The sequence below is a fragment of the Cokeromyces recurvatus genome, assembly GCF_025118155.1.
Source record: "Cokeromyces recurvatus strain NRRL 2243 chromosome Unknown BX663scaffold_5, whole genome shotgun sequence".
Classification (NCBI taxonomy): Eukaryota; Fungi; Mucoromycota; class Mucoromycetes; order Mucorales; family Mucoraceae; genus Cokeromyces; species Cokeromyces recurvatus.
Window position 1 is genome coordinate 92,561 of NW_026251391.1, and position 16,638 is coordinate 109,198.

The 16,638-nt window shown below is 31.5% G+C and overlaps 9 protein-coding genes across 9 annotated transcripts; 5 read left to right on the forward strand and 4 right to left on the reverse strand.

Moving 5' to 3' along the window:
- Nucleotides 1-14: 14 nt before the first annotated feature.
- BX663DRAFT_499582 (uncharacterized protein) lies at nucleotides 15-574 on the forward strand. Its single transcript, XM_051526205.1, has one exon. The coding sequence runs from the start codon at nucleotides 88-90 to the stop codon at nucleotides 265-267; it is 180 nt and encodes a 59-aa protein (XP_051385382.1). The 5' UTR covers nucleotides 15-87; the 3' UTR covers nucleotides 268-574.
- A 486-nt stretch (nucleotides 575-1,060) lies between these two features.
- On the forward strand, nucleotides 1,061-4,487 carry BX663DRAFT_429434 (P-loop containing nucleoside triphosphate hydrolase protein; the record flags this gene model as incomplete). The annotated part of the gene is made up of 7 exons (XM_051522731.1): nucleotides 1,061-1,226; nucleotides 1,351-1,549; nucleotides 1,630-1,898; nucleotides 1,959-2,208; nucleotides 2,279-3,765; nucleotides 3,830-3,948; nucleotides 4,035-4,487. 7 exons carry the CDS (start codon nucleotides 1,061-1,063, stop codon nucleotides 4,485-4,487), a joined length of 2,943 nt encoding a protein of 980 aa, XP_051385383.1.
- Nucleotides 4,488-4,728: 241 nt separating this feature from the next.
- Nucleotides 4,729-5,705, reverse strand: BX663DRAFT_483919 (uncharacterized protein; the record flags this gene model as incomplete). The annotated part of the gene is made up of 3 exons (XM_051524524.1): nucleotides 4,729-4,765; nucleotides 4,960-5,050; nucleotides 5,156-5,705. The coding sequence occupies 3 exons, from the start codon at nucleotides 5,703-5,705 to the stop codon at nucleotides 4,729-4,731; spliced, it is 678 nt and encodes a 225-aa protein (XP_051385384.1).
- A 211-nt stretch (nucleotides 5,706-5,916) lies between these two features.
- BX663DRAFT_449497 (uncharacterized protein) lies at nucleotides 5,917-8,352 on the reverse strand. Its single transcript, XM_051523728.1, has 8 exons — nucleotides 8,163-8,352; nucleotides 7,850-8,086; nucleotides 7,720-7,766; nucleotides 7,551-7,659; nucleotides 7,183-7,475; nucleotides 6,979-7,112; nucleotides 6,815-6,906; nucleotides 5,917-6,741 (listed from the first exon to the last, which is right to left on the reverse strand). The coding sequence occupies exons 1-8, from the start codon at nucleotides 8,259-8,261 to the stop codon at nucleotides 6,037-6,039; spliced, it is 1,716 nt and encodes a 571-aa protein (XP_051385385.1). The 5' UTR covers nucleotides 8,262-8,352; the 3' UTR covers nucleotides 5,917-6,036.
- A 510-nt stretch (nucleotides 8,353-8,862) lies between these two features.
- Nucleotides 8,863-9,033, reverse strand: BX663DRAFT_429297 (uncharacterized protein; the record flags this gene model as incomplete). The annotated part of the gene is made up of 1 exon (XM_051522724.1): nucleotides 8,863-9,033. A coding segment is annotated over one exon (171 nt), but the record flags the coding sequence as incomplete, so codon positions are not given.
- Nucleotides 9,034-10,029: 996 nt separating this feature from the next.
- BX663DRAFT_280897 (uncharacterized protein) lies at nucleotides 10,030-10,884 on the forward strand. The gene is made up of 2 exons (XM_051521986.1): nucleotides 10,030-10,553; nucleotides 10,614-10,884. Exons 1-2 carry the CDS (start codon nucleotides 10,075-10,077, stop codon nucleotides 10,645-10,647), a joined length of 513 nt encoding a protein of 170 aa, XP_051385387.1. The 5' UTR covers nucleotides 10,030-10,074; the 3' UTR covers nucleotides 10,648-10,884.
- Nucleotides 10,885-11,022: 138 nt separating this feature from the next.
- On the forward strand, nucleotides 11,023-11,901 carry BX663DRAFT_549407 (uncharacterized protein; the record flags this gene model as incomplete). Its single annotated transcript, XM_051531142.1, has 3 exons — nucleotides 11,023-11,142; nucleotides 11,260-11,395; nucleotides 11,489-11,901. The coding sequence occupies 3 exons, from the start codon at nucleotides 11,023-11,025 to the stop codon at nucleotides 11,899-11,901; spliced, it is 669 nt and encodes a 222-aa protein (XP_051385388.1).
- A 101-nt stretch (nucleotides 11,902-12,002) lies between these two features.
- BX663DRAFT_429751 (concanavalin A-like lectin/glucanase domain-containing protein) lies at nucleotides 12,003-13,220 on the reverse strand (the record flags this gene model as incomplete). The annotated part of the gene is made up of 3 exons (XM_051522753.1): nucleotides 12,003-12,587; nucleotides 12,731-12,951; nucleotides 13,019-13,220. The coding sequence occupies 3 exons, from the start codon at nucleotides 13,218-13,220 to the stop codon at nucleotides 12,003-12,005; spliced, it is 1,008 nt and encodes a 335-aa protein (XP_051385389.1).
- A 1,580-nt stretch (nucleotides 13,221-14,800) lies between these two features.
- BX663DRAFT_499590 (acyl-CoA N-acyltransferase) lies at nucleotides 14,801-15,542 on the forward strand. Its single transcript, XM_051526206.1, has 3 exons — nucleotides 14,801-15,008; nucleotides 15,073-15,201; nucleotides 15,266-15,542. The coding sequence occupies exons 1-3, from the start codon at nucleotides 14,867-14,869 to the stop codon at nucleotides 15,469-15,471; spliced, it is 477 nt and encodes a 158-aa protein (XP_051385390.1). The 5' UTR covers nucleotides 14,801-14,866; the 3' UTR covers nucleotides 15,472-15,542.
- The last annotated feature ends 1,096 nt before the right edge of the window (nucleotides 15,543-16,638 follow it).

Genomic DNA, 16,638 nt, shown 5'->3' on the forward strand with positions numbered 1-16,638 from the left:
TATGTAGAAAAAAATGACAAATATGTAAAACAGATGAAAAAAAATCATGAATGCGTATCATATTGTAGCCTTAGTTTGAAAAATACAATGGATGTCTTGAGTAAGCACACTAAGTATCATTTTCACATTTTTATGGACAAGTGTAGGGTGCACTATTCTCTGTTTGTCGTAGATGCCATAAGCCAGCGTGACTACGAACCGCTATTAATGAGCCCCCATATTCACTCTTTTTGTGCTCTATCAAAGATGTTGGTTCAAGATCATTAAAAAAAAAAATAAGAATTCTTTTTGGAAAAAACCAGACATGCATACATCTTGTATTGCTGAGCATTAGAAGCAAGTTTATGTTGCTAATTGCTAAGGACGAATGTGATATACAGAGGCTTTCTGGGATCGAGAAAGTCCTCTGTATTTTTAAGTTGCGATTTATCAAAGGAGCGTAAGGTTAAAACACACTTCATTAAATTAGACACAATACTTATGCAACGTCTGTGATTCACCTTTTTTTTTTTTTCAAGAAAAAGGAATTTCCTTTTTGGGATTTGATTATTACAGGTGAAGAAAAAGTCTGAACATTTACCATCAAAGTGTTTGAACTCATTTTTTTTTCGTCTGATTTTTTTTTCCTTTTGTCCAAAAAGTGTAAGCAAAGTGTCTCCTCCACTTCTTGATCCAGACAGGAAATTACTCAACTAGGTTGTCCCTTTAAACTTGTTAGCAATATTTCCCCTTTCTTTCTCACCTTCTCTTCTCCCTTTCCTTTACCTTTTTTACCTCTTGTCCCGTAAGAGGGTTTTTAGACACCTTTTTTTTTCACATAATTTGAACTGACCTAGGCAATCCAATATAACAAAGATAGTATGCGCCCAGAGGTCGCTTTATAAATTTTAATTTATAAAAATAATAAAAATAAAAAAAAATGTTTAATCGTATCATCTTTATAAACAAGTCACGAATGACGTTGCTAGCAGAATTTCAAAAAAACTTTTGTTGTTAATTTTGATAGATCTCTCTTTACGCGATTTTCTAACAAAAAAAAAAAAAGAAAGAAATCCCAAACATGGATGATTCACTTTATGATGAGTTTGGTAATTACCTTGGACCTGAACTTGATGAGGAGGATGAGGATTTAGAACTTGAGGAAGAAGAAGAACAACAACAACAATATGATGATGAAGAAGAAGAGAATGAGGCAATGGAAGAAACCTCTGAAATGCAACTTGAAGGTAGGCAAAATTAACTAAATAAAATAAAATAAAACAAAGCAGAATAGAACGAAATAAAAATTAAATAAATGAATAAAAACAAAAAAAATAAGAACATTTAAAATTGAACCCTATTTCATCATAGAAATTCCTGCCAATCAAATTGTTTTACATGAAGATAAGAAATATTATCCTTCAGCTGAAGAAGTGTACGGCCAAGATGTAGAAACTATGGTTCAAGAAGAGGATACGCAACCTTTATCTGAACCTATTATTGCACCTATCAAAATAAGAAAGTTTAATGTCACCGAGACTGATTTACCCGACACTTATTACAGCAAAGAGTAAAGCATATAAATATATATATATATACATGTATACCCTACGTTGCAACTAAATGAACTTTTTTTTCTTTCTTTTATAGATATATGGCAGATTTAATGAATCATCCAGATCTTGTGAGAAATATTGCTATTGTAGGTCATCTTCATCACGGAAAAACGTCCTTTATTGACATGCTCATTTCAGAAACACATCCTCATATGCCTATCAATGTAGAGCAACCTGAACGTTATACAGATACACATATATTAGAAAGAGAACGTGGATTATCTATTAAAAGTATGCCCGTCAGTTTAGTTTTGCAGGATATGAAAGACAAATCTTATTTACTTCATATGCTCGATACTCCCGGTAATTAATGACACATTGAGTAAATATGACAGCTTCATTGACATTTTATATATATATTAGGACACACAAATTTTATTGATGAGGTAGTGGCTGCAATTCGTTTAGCAGACGGTGTTGCTATTGTCGTTGATGTAGTCGAGGGTGTGATGGTGAATACTGAGCAAATTATTAAATACTGTGTACGTGAAGGACTTGCAATGACATTAGTCATTAATAAAGTCGATCGTTTAATTTTGGAATTGAAAATACCTCCTGCTGATGCCTATTTTAAATTGCGTCATACAATAGAAGAAGTGAATACCATTATTCGGTAATCATACATATATATATTTATTATTATAATAATAAAATGATATTAACCTTTGCTTTTTTTTTTCTAGATCTGTTCCTGGAGGTCATGACATTCGTCTTTCACCTGAGTTAGGTAACGTCTGTTTTGCCTCAGCACAAATGGGTTGGACATTTTCACTTAAATCATTCGCCAAGTTATATGCCGACACTTATGATGACACTTCCTTTGATGAATCTGAATTTGCTAGACGATTATGGGGCGACATTTATTATAACCCTGAACGAGGTAGTTTTCATAGAAAATCACAGAATGGTGATCTTAAACGTACCTTTGTACATTTCATTTTGGAACCACTCTACAAGATTTATTCACAAGTAATTGGTGAAGAACGTAACGACTTAAAACACACTTTAAGATCCTTAGGTATTCAGCTTAAAGCAAAAGAGTATGATTTAAATGTGAAGCCATTATTGCAATTGGTGTTAACAAGATTCTTTGGTTTATCAAATGCTTTTGTGGACATGGTGGCACGACATGTACCTTCACCTATTGATAATGCTCAACATAAGGTTCAAAATCTTTATACAGGACCTATCGACGAATCATTAACTACACAAGCTATGTTAAGATGTGATGCAGATGGACCTCTTATGATTTATATCACAAAGCTTTTTAATAATGAATCAAGCACAGAATTCCAAGCCTTTGGCCGTGTCTTTAGTGGAAGTGTTAAGGAAGGTCAAATTGTACGCGTTTTGGGTGAAGGATATTCAAAGGATGATGAAGAAGACATGACGATGCAAAAGGTCTTGAATACATGGATTTTTGAATCGAGGTATCGCATCGAAGTGGAAGGCGTTCCAGCAGGTAATTGGGTTTTATTAGGTGGCGTTGATACTTCCATCATGAAGACAGCTACTATTGTTGATCAAAAGCCTGTTGAAGATGCCTATATCTTTAAGCCTCTTAGATTCCCTACCGCTGCTACACTTAAAGTTGCTATTGAACCTGTTAACCCATCCGAATTACCTAAAATGCTGGATGGCCTTCGTAAAATTAACAAGAGCTATCCCATCGTGACAACCAAAGTGGAAGAATCAGGTGAACATATTGTATTAGGTACAGGCGAGCTATACTTGGATTGTGTATTACATGATTTGAGACGTATGTATGCAGAGATTGAACTCAAAGTATCAGATCCTGTTGTCAGATTTTGCGAGACAGTAGTTGAAACTTCTGCTCTCAAATGCTTTGCAGAGACACCTAACAAGAAAAATAAGTTGACATTTATTGCAGAACCACTTGAAAAAGAACTTGCAGAAGAAATCGAGAATGGTGATATTCAAATTGGATGGCCTAAGAGTAAGTTTGGAAAGTATTTGGAGACAAAACACGGATGGGATGTATTAGCCTCCAGATCTGTATGGGCATTTGGACCAGATGACATGAGTCCTAATCTCTTGATGGATGATACACTACCCACTGAAGTGGATAAAAAGTTATTGGGTACAATCAAAGATTCGATTCGACAAGGTTTCCAATGGGGCACTAGAGAGGGTCCTCTTTGTGATGAACGTAAGTTATTTGTGTGTGTTTAAATGAATTGAACATTCAACCTATCTATTTTTTTTTTGTTTAGCTATAAGAAATGTAAAGTTTAAAATTTTGGATGCATCCTTAGCTAGTGAACCTATTTATAGAGGAGGAGGACAGATTATTCCTACTGCAAGACGAGTCTGCTATTCATCCTTCTTAACAGTAAAGTATTATACTATATGAAAGAAGATAGTAACAAAAAAAAAAAAAAAAAAACAAACAATAGTAACATTTATTATTTAAATTAGGCCACACCACGTTTAATGGAACCTGTCTATTATGTTGAAATACAGGCTCCTGCTGATTGTGTATCTGCTGTCTATACTGTTTTGCAACGCCGTAGAGGCCATGTCACCCAAGATATCCCTAAGCCCGGCTCACCCTTATATACCGTAAAGGCCTACATCCCTGTTATTGATTCCTGTGGCTTTGAGACCGATCTAAGAACTCATACAGAAGGTCAAGCATTTTGCCAACAAATCTTTGACCATTGGCAGATTGTACCAGGTGATCCACTTGATACTTCTATTGTATTGCGTCCCTTGGAACCAAGTACAGCACAACACTTGGCACGTGACTTTATGGTGAAAACTCGTAGACGAAAGGGTCTTTCAGAAGATGTTAGTATAAACAAATATTTCGATGATCCTATGTTGTTAGCACTAGCACAGACAGATGTATTAGGTGGTATTCATGATTAAAAAAAAAAAAAGAAAAAGAAATGTGTACATGCATTTTTTTTTAAGAGTATATGTGTGGCATAAGTCTATCTTTTTTTTTTTTTTAAAAAAAAAGAAAAAATAAAATAAAATAAATAAATAGTATATTTTTAATGTATAGTATGAATAAATAAATAAAAAAAAAAGGCGTAAATGTATATACGTGTATATATTAATCTATACATGTGTATATATATTTCACAACAAAATGTATCCATATTATTTATGCATGTTGTTTTCCAAGAACATTTTCTTTAAATCTATATGCAACAAATATGGGTTTAAAATATATGTAAATATATACATGTGTGTGTGTGTGTGTATATATATATACACATATACATATATATACACATATACATATACATATAAACATATATACATGTATATATATATATATACATATACATATATATATTGATATACTACAAATCATTATTATTATTATTTTTACTTTCTTAATTGTTCATTTTCATTAACAAGTCTTTCCAATTCTGCAAGAATTGCTGTCTGAGTATTCTTTAGATGTTGAATATGTTGAACAGCTATAGAAAAAAAATGAAGAGAGATAGATCAAAAACTAATAGAAGAAGAAGAAGAGAAAAGAGTGGGAAGGAAGGAAAGGATATAGAAGTTAAAAAGTTACTTACTTTTATGAAGAAGGGTTACTTTACTCATCTTTTTATTTAGACAAGTAGGTAATTCGTTCCTCAGTTCTTCAAAGCCGTCCTTGATTTGTGCACGTCGTTTCTGTTCTGATTGAATATGAATTTGTCGTTTGAGTTCAGAGATAGTAGAGGAAGGTGATGATGGCTGCTTTTTAAAAGAAGAAGAAGAAGGAGGAGGAGGAGGAGAAGAAGAAGAGGACGACATATCAGCTGCTACTGCTGTTTGTTGTTGTTGTTGAGTTGAATCTTCTTTGATCTCTTGAAATAGATCAAACATAGTGTCGTTGTTCTCCTTTTCAAAAGAAGAAGTGGGTAAAAGTCGAGAATCCTCTTTTAGTCTCTCTTCATAATAAAATGATAAGGGCTGATAAAACGCGCTATTTGCTACTATATCAGGATTATTGTCATATACTTCTTCTTCTTCTTCTTCTTCTTCTTGCTGTTCTGATAGTTTATTTAATGTCATAGGTAAATAGTAATAGTTAAATGAAGGTGGTTGATCTACTAGAAAATTATTTTCTTGTTCGGACATAACATAATCCATTAAATGATTGCTATTATAGCCTAAATAACAATTGGATCCATTCATTGAACTCGTATGCTTATAAAGGAATGTAATTAATGATAGTATAAAGAATATGTAAACTAATAAGAATAATAATAATAAAAAAAAAGAAGAAAAAATAATAATAATAATAATAATAATAATAAAAGGGCAGTTGTATGATGACGCTATACATAGTGGCAATAGCATTGTTATTAATGCCAAATTTGTATATATATAAAATGCAACTTTCTGCATTTTTATTTATATAATACATACATACATGTATATATGCATATAAGTATATTTATTTATTTATTTATTTCTTTGAACCTCTCTTTGAGAATATGATAACTCCAGTGATTACAAGTCCTAAAAATCCAATAGCAACCGGCAGCAAAAAATTGCTAGTGGAACTTGATTTAGTAGAATTATTTTCTTCCTTTTTTTCTTCTACAATAGGTACTTCTTTTTCTATCATTACTTCCTCTTTTTCTATCGTTACTTCCTCTTCCTCATTCACTTCTTTTTGTATATCTTGTACAATTAATTTGACTCGTGTTTGTCCCATCTTTTGAGCTAACCGAACTGCATCGATAACATCAGCATCACAGGATATTAATACTTGGTCTTCTTCATCATCTATATATGAAATCACCAACCATTCCTCATCACCGACATCGTCACCATGATCTGCTGTCATTTTGGACCTCACTGCTTCTAATAACTCAGTAAACACAGGTCGACAGACAACACGATGGATATTATTCAAGAATGTGAATTTAAATGTAAATGTGTCTTCTTGTTGAGAGGTATTTGTAGTGGTTGTACTTGCAGTACTTTGCTTGTTATTCACCATACTGGCAGATTCATTGGGTGTAATATCTGAATAATAGCTTTGAAAAGATGTCGAAGGTTGTGGGGATATATATTGAGCAGATGTTTCAGAGAGTTGAGAATTGGTTTCTTCGAGGGCATCCCAGAAACGACCCCACATAGGACCATTTTGTTGCCCTCCACTTACCTAAATCAAAAAAAAAAAAAAAATTGAATAAGCATATAGTGTAATCAGCTTTTCTTTTCATTTTTTTTTTTACCTGTTCCAGGGTAACATAAGTTAGTTTTAATACATCTACTACACCAATGACAATACCATTATCTAACACTGGCAAATTTAAATAATGTCCCTCTAACAAAGAAGATTAGTTCATTAATACATATTGCTTTTTTTTTTTTTTTTTTTAATTCATTCTGTAAATACCATTCATTAACTTAAGTGCATCAATTACTGTTGTTTCAGGTGATGCGGTATCTGGATTTGGTGTCATTACACGTACTACTGTACAATTTTCAGGATTTAAACCAGCAGCAATTACACGCAGTACAATATCCTTTCTGTATTTTTTTTTTTTAAAAAAAGAAGTCAACATACAGTATTATTACATGAAATCGTTATATAATTTACGATGTGAAAATACCGGCCAGATGATGGTGCTTTGTTACTAGAACAGCAGTTGTACGTAACTCCTTCATCATAATGGCAATATCCTTAACATTAGTACGATATTTAACTTCAGCTTGAGGAGGCCCAGTCAGGACAGAACGTAAATTTGGACAAGTAGTTCGTAATGATTCTACATATTGGTTAAGTTCAACAGTATTTTGTGTTAAAGCGCGTTCAATTTTGCCTAGCGCACCGTATAAACATTTTGTAATATCTAATAAGCCAAATATATCGCCCTCTTCATTACATACAGGCTAAAAGAAAAGGAAAAGTTAAAATTTTGCTTAATAAACAAGTACATATTTATATGCATATATGTATTTATTTACTAAGTGCCGAAATCCCTTAGCAACCATAAGATTAAGTGCTTCAGTTGCAGAAGTATCTGATGTAACACATAATGGATCCTTTGTCATAATATCCACAACAGGTGTTGTCCTTTTTTTTTTCCACCGAAATTAGTTTATTTTTGCCTAAACAAAATATGGCTATACTTACTTCGCATCTAAACCTTCTGCAACCAATCTATACGCAATATCTTTAGCCTACACATGCAAAAAAAAAAGTTAATATACAAAGAAGATAAATATTAAAATATTATCTTATTTATTTATTTTTTTTACTTAACTGTAAAAATACCTGATAAATGATCATTGTCATTCACAACTAGAACACAATCACAGCGTTTAGCCGCCATGAGTTGAGCAGATTCGAGTACTAACATATTTTCTTTTACAGTCAGGGCCTGGCCTGGTTTAAGTGCAGATACAGTGCCAGGTACTCGTCGGCCAACCATCTGCGATCGTGATGCATGACTACTCTTTGTCTTTTTTAAAAAGTCCTGTTCGAGTTTTTTACGAATGGCCTAGTATATATATATATAAAAAAAATTAGTATACCCAGCATAATCATCGCTTATATATATACTGTATAAGCTTTACTTCATCGCGTTTTATCTGTCTTTGACGTCCTGTTGAATCATTATTTTCAATACTTTCAATAGCACGAACTCGTCCAGATCTTTTTGTTGTAGTCGACATTGTTATAGTAATAATAAAAGGAAAAAGGAAAGTTGTGTACGCATATTGTTACTAATTTTTTTTTTTTTTTTTTTTTTTTTTTTTTTTTTTTGCTACATCTTTCATAGCGGACATTAAAATAAATAAGGCATAAAAATGAATCATAATCCATGTGGAATAAACACATAACATTATTTACCGTAATAATATCGTATTACGTTATTTTTATCACCCTTGTAGGAGTTTTTTTTTTTGGACTTATTAATACTCATTTAAAGATTTCATTACTATCACTAACACAAATATATACGGGTAGTAGTATCTATTAAAAAATAAAAAATTAACGAGTACATAATTCATTGTCCCACCCCCACACACACCTTTTAGTCATTAATAAAAAAAAAAAATAGCCCTATATACACACCTTGCTAATACACAGCATGTGCCGTCTTACACAGTAAAGCTGGGAAATATTGGTTAATTAAGGAATTTGAATGGTGATTATAAAAAAAATAATTTGGGGCATACTAAAAAAATGATTGGTGGAAAACCAAAAAATGATTGATCATTTTTAAAAAGTTGTTTTGAGCGTTTCTGATAACTAAAATGAAGCTAAAAGTGGCTACGAAATCCATATAAGATCACTAACACGTACATTGTTGCAAGCATCAGCGATTCTTTCGGATAAATTTTCTTCAACCATAAGATTCTCGTGCTTTATCTTCCTTCTTACAAGAGCCCAGAAATTCTCAATTGCATTCAATTCACTAGTAAATATATGGAGGTAAATACATGAATCTATAGCCTCTTCTCAACACACGGTTTCTATCAAAGTTTAGGTCCGAATCCTTCATTTCATGAACCATTCATACTTTGTTTGCATATTGAGTATTCATACTTGATATCGCACAAATGTAGACTTATGTTGACTTCGAAGCAACAGAATCAAAGAGACACTTTAATCTCTTCAAAACAAGACGGAACAGTCTACTAAAGTTAAAGACAGTAGGTGTCATATATATCTATATATGATTCAGTAGCTTTAAAAATTCCAATGAACACAAAATAAATATCCTATTCAAATTTTTTTAGAACCATATGTTGATGACAATTCAGATGACGACTTTCAGCCTGTTACAAAGTATAGAAAAAGAAAAAAGTAAGTCATATAGGCAAACTTGACGCTGTAAAGCAGCTGGTTTAATGCATTACATTCATAATAGATAGAGAAAGTAGTCCGCATAAAGAGGCTCAAAAGCGAGTTAAGGGAAAAGAAAAAGTAAGTGATATGCCGCCTTCTCTCCATATTCTGGACTATGCCTTTCCAAACTTGGGCGAATCTAGCAACTTTAATGGGTCTCAAATATTTATTTCCTCTGCTGCTGTATCTGGTTCTTCTTTCTTGGACAAAAATGAAGCAAAAAAAAAAAAAAAAAAAAAAAAAAAAAAGGGAAAACAGGTCACTACATATACAAAGATGACAAGGACAAAGTTTGCAAGACCTTTTAAAATTCTTAGAAAAAAATCCATGCTTGCTTCTGTCCAATCGTCGGAAGAAAACTTATCAAAAATCAAATCATTTTCTGTCGATTTAGAAGAATACGAAGAGTATGTCAAGGCAAGAGCTTTGGCGGAAAAAGTACTTGGTCCGTATTACGGGAGTGAAACTCAACAGACAAAGCAAAATTATTTTCACAATCATTATTTCAAAAACAAAGCTGATTTGTACTTTGGAAATTTATTCGTTGTAAGAATTTGAGGTTATTTCTCCCAACCTGAAAGAAACCCCGATGAATCTACTAGTCTTAGTATTTACGCTGGTTACTTGAAGCTTATGTTACAGCAAAAACATATATCAGTACGTTTAAGTCATAGTGACAAAACTAAACTACTTCGGATTGTAACGGAAATGTCTAGGGGCGAACAAGAGAGTTTGAAACAACAAGCAAGTAAATTGTTAGAACAATTGCAAATTTTACCGTTCCGAAAGATTAAGTTTTCTTCAAAGTTGTTCTATGACCAAGATGACCTGGCTTTGGTGAAAAAGCTTAAGCAAAAATTTGGGCACAACGCCATTTTAATTATGGGTAATTGGTCTGCCCCGAATGTAAAATTTCAAGAATCAACAAGAAATAAGGGACTCATAAACATGCTAAAAAAGAATGACTTCAAGGTTTATCTTGTCGATGAATTTCGTACCTCAAGTTTCTGTCCCAATTGTGAAAACAGACTAGAGAAGTTTAAGCTCATTGATAATCCAAGACCATTTCAGCGCGAAAAAATGCCTACTGTATTCTGCCATGGTTTACTTTGGTATGCAATACAAAGTTGAAAACTGTTAGTTAATTGATTAACTAATAATAACATAACAAGTTTGTTTGTAGTTGCGAACATATACATTGCTTAAATGAACACGAAGATAAAAGAAGAATATGGAATCGAGATCTGGCGGCAACACTAAACTTTAAAGAGATATGGACAAGCCTTAGACATAATGGCAAGAGACATCTTTCGCTTTCACGTCCAAAACAACAACAACAATTATGATTATCCGCTTTCGCTATTTCATGCAGGTAAATATTGCTCTGAGCTTACTTGAAAATATTGGTGAGCCAATCGTTTTTCAGTTTTCCACCAATCATGCAGCCTAATTAGAATAAACACAACTAATTTAAGCCACATAAAGTGTGACAGTTTTTCATGTCTACAAACCAGCAAGTTTCCCTTAATTTATTTTTTTCCTCTTTTTTTTTTTGTATATAAACAATTTAACATTTTCAAAATGAGCCCAAAGGCACCCTCCAAATTCACAAAGAACACAAAAGTAGCAGCAGCAACAGATGGTCCTTTAAGTGCAGGAAAAATTAAAAAAAAGATCCGAGATACACAACGAGCATTAAGAGTAGGCTGTAGCTCCCTCAAAAAAAAAAAAAAAAAAAAAGAAAAGAGAGGATGTTGAATTCCCTCTTTCTCTTTATTTCTTTTTTCTTTTCAATTCCTCACATTTATGTTATTATAGCGTCCTAATATAGAGGCACAAGTTGTTATTGAATTAAAAAGACGATTACGTGCACTTCAATTTGATTTGGGTGAACGTATTGTTGATGAATATGAACGCAAACATGCCACAAAATATCACAAAATAAAGCATTTCGGTAAAATGCCAACAAATATTATTATTACGTTAAGATTATATTCTTACTATTTATATATTTATATACACATGTATTTTTTTTTAAAAAAAAAAGAACGTAAAAAGACACAAAGAAAGATTACACAGACACGTAAAGCACTCGAGACAGAAACAGATGCAGAAAAGAAACAAAAACTTCAACAAACATTAGAGGAATGGCAAATAAAACTACTCTATGTACAAAAATACCCAAAGACGATGCCATATGTATCACTTTATCCTAAAGAAAATACAGATGATGTTAAAGCCGTGGAACGTAAACAAAAATTATTGGAAGATATTAGGGATGCCTTAAAAAGTGGAGATGAGGATTTGAATATGATGTCAAAAAAATATCGTAATGAATATAAAGATGAATTGATTAAAAAGGGTAAAATTGAACCCGTTGATTCCGTAGATGTTGAAGAGCTTCAAACAGAGAATACTGACAATGCGAAGAATGAAGATGGGGATGAATTTTTTGAATAAATATTTTTTTTTTTATTTGAGGAATATAATAGTCAATATTATATCTGCAAATAACTATATATAAATACTCATAATACTAATAATAATAAAAAGTGACATTATTAATCCATTAAGTTTGTTATCTCTTGTTGCTCAGAGGAGGAGGTATCTTGATAAGGTGGTGGTCTGTGATGTTGTAGTATTGTTGTATGCATATCAATTAAGGTTGCTTCTTCTACTGATGTATTCCCCATAGCTAATAAGACTGTATCTCGTTCAGTTCCATAAGCTGGTGGTGGGGACAGGGTTCCTTGTGAAGGAGCTAATCCCCATTTCTTCACATTGGCCTCTACAAAAACAAAACCTGCTTGTCCCAAATTAACATGTATTTGACATGGTCCATTAGCACCAATTGTAGGAAATAAATTCCATCTAATACCAGCATAAGCTTCCTCTAATTTTCTACCGTTTCGAGTAAAAAAAATAGTGCCTGTTCGATGTCGATAGCCTACACCAATCACATCACCATGCTTAAAGGGTAATCCATAAGGCTTGTGATTAAAAGGCGAACTAAAGAATTTATAACCCGTATCAGAAAAGTAACCAATTGAATAACGATTCCATCCTGGCAGTCTCCAACTTGGATAAGGTTTAGTAGCCACACCCACTGAAACCAATGTTGATTCTGGTTTATCAAACATTTTTGCCTACATATATAAATATACAATTAGATAAACTTATTCGAAGCAAATAATAAATTCAATATACATATATGTATATATATATATATATGTGTGTGTGTGTGTGTGCGTATATATATATATGTATGTATATGTTTATGTTTATTTACCTCCCAGTAATATACTTCTTGATTCCTGGGTAAAGGTAAATTTGTCTGTACACAGTTTTCTCCTTCCATAAATTGTATTTCAGTTCTTCCAGCTACAAAACAATTTGCATCCATATCCCATTCAAATTCAAAAGCAGAGACGCCTTTCTCTTGTATAGAAACGAACTGAGGAGGTGTGATGTCTGTAGGGATACTATTTGGAGGATGATGCTCTTGCCAAGCTATTGACAAATTTATTATTATTATTATTATTATTGCTTGATAGAGAATAAATAAATAAAAATATACTTTTAGCGCTTTCATAACTAAGTCGAGCATCTTCTGAGAGATTGGCAAGGTCTTCTTCTGTATCACTTGGAATATCCTCTAAACTACCATTAAATGACAAAGGTAATTCGATAGGTGTCTTTGTAAAAAATAAAAGAATTATAACAATAACAAAGAATACAATGATGCCTGTTGCAAATATCCAAGTATATGATGATTGCATTCCTAAAGTTAATTAAATGAAAAAAAAAAAAAAAAGAAAAAGAAAAATTATATAATAACGTCAGAAGTTATTAATTCCGACGAATACCAAAAATGATAAAACATATACTCTTTTAGGAAAAAAAGAAGAATTTTATTTTAGCCATAATGCAGAAAAGTACGTTTATTTTCATTAACAATATTGCATATTTATAACCAAACTTGAATCCCCTCCCTCCCCTTTATATGTATGTATGTGTAAGAAGAAAGGCTTTAGAAATAGTATAGAAGAGAACGAGACAAAGAAAAAAAAATCGATTAGATAATATAACAATCTAGAATCTAAAAAAAAAACTCTTTAAGAAAATACACTATTGAATGGTTTAGCAAAATGAGTGAAAGAGTCAGGTTCATTCAAGTAATAATGAAACGACTCTAATTATTTTAGAGGAATTAAGCAAACGATGTCTGACTCTAGAATCAAAATTGTATAAATATACATCAAGTTAAAACCTATTTTAATGGACAATTCTTCTCTGTAGTAAAGCAGATATGTAGAGTGAATAAGCTTCTCAACTATAAATGTTATAAATATGCATACTTACTTACTTTATACTACAGCCACTAATAAAAACGAAAGCTAGTGTTAATAATGAAATTAGTTTATTTTCTTTGATAAAACAAATGCTCTCTTTACAAATATATCTACTTTGTGTATGTATTCAAACTATATCCTGGCAAAAGCAAATTAATATGAGTTTAAACTCCTGTGTGTTTGATACCTTATTTATTATCTGTATAGTCACTGTTGCTAATATTAAACTTGGATCAAGATGAATGACGTTGGATATTTATACAAGCAAAAAAAAAAAAAAAAAAAAAAAAAAAAAAAAAAAAAACTTCCATTATAAGGATACACATGCAAATGTACTGTTTCCTTTAAGACTATTTAACAATAAAATCGTTGTATTCTATATTACTTTGTAGTGGAGTCAACTTTAGTAGGCATGTAAACAGCTATTGTACCACCACAATAATTCTAAATTTGCATAATGCATATTATGAAACAATGAAAGTAATATAAGATTAAACTTAGTGCGCGAATTACATTATCAGTGAAAATAATACTTTATTTATCGTCCTAGGCTGCAATAATAAACTGATAGCAACTTTGAAGCACTATTATGTCAGAAGAAAGAAAGCCTTTTATCTTAAGCATGACTTGAATCTGTGCCTTTACGCCAATTCACAAATAGGATGAAAGACATACAATTTGATGCTCTGTATACTTACAGCTTAAATCTGTAAATGAAAGAAAAGAACAGCCAAAATAATAGTAGGCATTCTGACTGATATAAGTCTATCAAATAGGATAAAAAGAAGAATCAAAAGAACTAATAGAGCGTGTTTTATATGTCTTGCTTCATATAAAATAAAATAAAAAACCTGTTGATTTGTATGTGTTTTTTTTTTTTTTTTTTTTTTTTTTTTTTTTTTTTTTAATTTTTATCTTGTATAAAATGGGAGAGTTTGCCGCTGAACTTGAAGTATAAATTCTGTAACATAGAGGCCAAAAAAATTTTTAATCCGGCGTATGTACACTTTTTTTTTTTTTTTTTTTTTTTTTCATTTATCGCTTAATAAAGGAACAAGAAAAATAAAGGAGGAATGACAACACGAAGTGACCTTGGAGACATTACACCCAACAATTTGGGACAAGTTCGAGTTCTTCATAAAGCATTATTTCCTGTTCATTATAATGACAATTTCTATACTGATTTACTAGAAGTAGGCGAATTCGCTAAATTAGGTAATAAACAAGGACAAGAATAGAGAAGGAGAAGAAGAAGCATGTGCATTAACTATTTACATAGTTTATTATAATGATGTTTGTGTCGGTACTGTTTGCTGTCGTAAAGAAGCTGATGAAGCTAATACTAACAAAACCAAGATTTATATAATGACATTGGGTGTTTTGGAACCTTACCGTCATCTCGGTTTAGGTAAAAACTTTTTTTTTTCTTTTTCCTTTTCTTTTAGAATTCTAATTAAACATGATAATATCAGGTAACCAATTAGTGCAGCATATTTTAGAACAAGCAAAACTTGACAATGACATTTCAAAAGTATTCTTACATGTCCAAATAAGTAATACAGTAGCTACTGAATTTTATCAAAAGAATGGCTTTAAAATTGTCAGCACTGAAAAAGATTATTATAAAAACATCGAACCTAGAGATGCTTATCTTTTAGAAAAGATGATTGAACACTAGAATAATACATTTAGAAAAAAAAAATAAAATAAAATTATTACATTTATATCTGTTTACGAAGAAGGAAGGTTATCCTACTATAGTTATTATCTTCATTCATTGACTGCACTTCTTCACGCTGTTTTACGTCATCACCATAAAAGAAAGTAAAGCATGATTGTAAAAGGAATAACGATGATATATACTTCTTTATTAATAATATCGATTTATATGCATACTACGAGAAAAAAAAACTATTATTTATTTGTCCATGTGCATAATTTGACATTTATTTATTGAAGGAAGAGTAAGTTCATTTTGACAGGCCCAACGATGTTCAGTTATTTATAGTTTATTAATGTGGCTTATTGACATAATAGCTATATAGTTTTATTGTCCATGATTATCAATTGTAGTTTTCTTTCTTTCTTTCTTTGCAGTTACTGTTAAATCATCATACCTTTTCCCCTCGTTTACGTGAATAATTAAGATACTGTACACACCTTCCAAAAAAAGGGATTTAAGAAGACAGTCCATGATGATGAACACATGATAGTCCCCTTACTGGTAAAGATTATATAGACATATAGACATAGAACATGCCTTTGTATGATAATCTTAAATTAAATGTAATTCTGATAGTATCTATTCAAATACAACTTGGTATTTCTTTACATAATCAGAAAAAAGATAGGAAGAATCAGTCTTCTCTACTAAAAAAAAGGAAAGGACGATAGTTTATTTGAGTCTTAATAAGGAGTTACACGATTACGTTCATTGTTGAATATAGAATCTTGCGATTTTAAACTGTATGTAAACCGCCTATTTCATCCAAAAAAAAAAAAAAAAAACATATTGGTACTTCATCCGGAAAGTTGCAAAATATTACTGAAAAAAACGTCGAATGGTGGTCTATTAGAGTAGGTTCTTCTATGAATGTATAGGAATATATTTAATTTGACCACTTACTTTATTTTATACATATCGAATAATAAGGAACAATATCGTAACGTTCAATTTGAATGTGAATCTTTTAAATATCCAAAAGTTATAGCAAAAAAGCAGGTTGAAGTACAGATTTGCAAATCTGATAGATCATATTATGAAATATGCATTAGAAAAAATCCGCGATGAGATGAGTGGAAGTTTATCTTTGAAAGGAGACAGCCAAGAAAAAGATACTGAAGA

What these genes read in the sequence shown, in the direction of transcription:
- BX663DRAFT_499582 (XM_051526205.1), top strand. Translation starts at nt 88, where the DNA reads ATGGATGTCTTGAGTAAGCACACTAAGTATCATTTTCACATTTTTATG.
- BX663DRAFT_449497 (XM_051523728.1), bottom strand. Translation starts at nt 8,261, where the DNA reads ATGTCGACTACAACAAAAAGATCTGGACGAGTTCGTGCTATTGAAAGT. An exon ending in ATTTATCAGGTATTTTTACA is followed by an intron (nt 7,767 to 7,849) that starts GTTAAGTAAAAA and finishes TTGCATGTGTAG; the next exon opens with GCTAAAGATATTGCGTATAG. An exon ending in CTGGCCGGTATTTTCACATC is followed by an intron (nt 7,113 to 7,182) that starts GTAAATTATATA and finishes AAAAAAATACAG; the next exon opens with AAAGGATATTGTACTGCGTG.
- BX663DRAFT_280897 (XM_051521986.1), top strand. Translation starts at nt 10,075, where the DNA reads ATGTTACAGCAAAAACATATATCAGTACGTTTAAGTCATAGTGACAAA. An exon ending in TTCTGCCATGGTTTACTTTG is followed by an intron (nt 10,554 to 10,613) that starts GTATGCAATACA and finishes TAACATAACAAG; the next exon opens with TTTGTTTGTAGTTGCGAACA.
- BX663DRAFT_499590 (XM_051526206.1), top strand. Translation starts at nt 14,867, where the DNA reads ATGACAACACGAAGTGACCTTGGAGACATTACACCCAACAATTTGGGA. An exon ending in AGGCGAATTCGCTAAATTAG is followed by an intron (nt 15,009 to 15,072) that starts GTAATAAACAAG and finishes CTATTTACATAG; the next exon opens with TTTATTATAATGATGTTTGT. An exon ending in TTACCGTCATCTCGGTTTAG is followed by an intron (nt 15,202 to 15,265) that starts GTAAAAACTTTT and finishes TGATAATATCAG; the next exon opens with GTAACCAATTAGTGCAGCAT.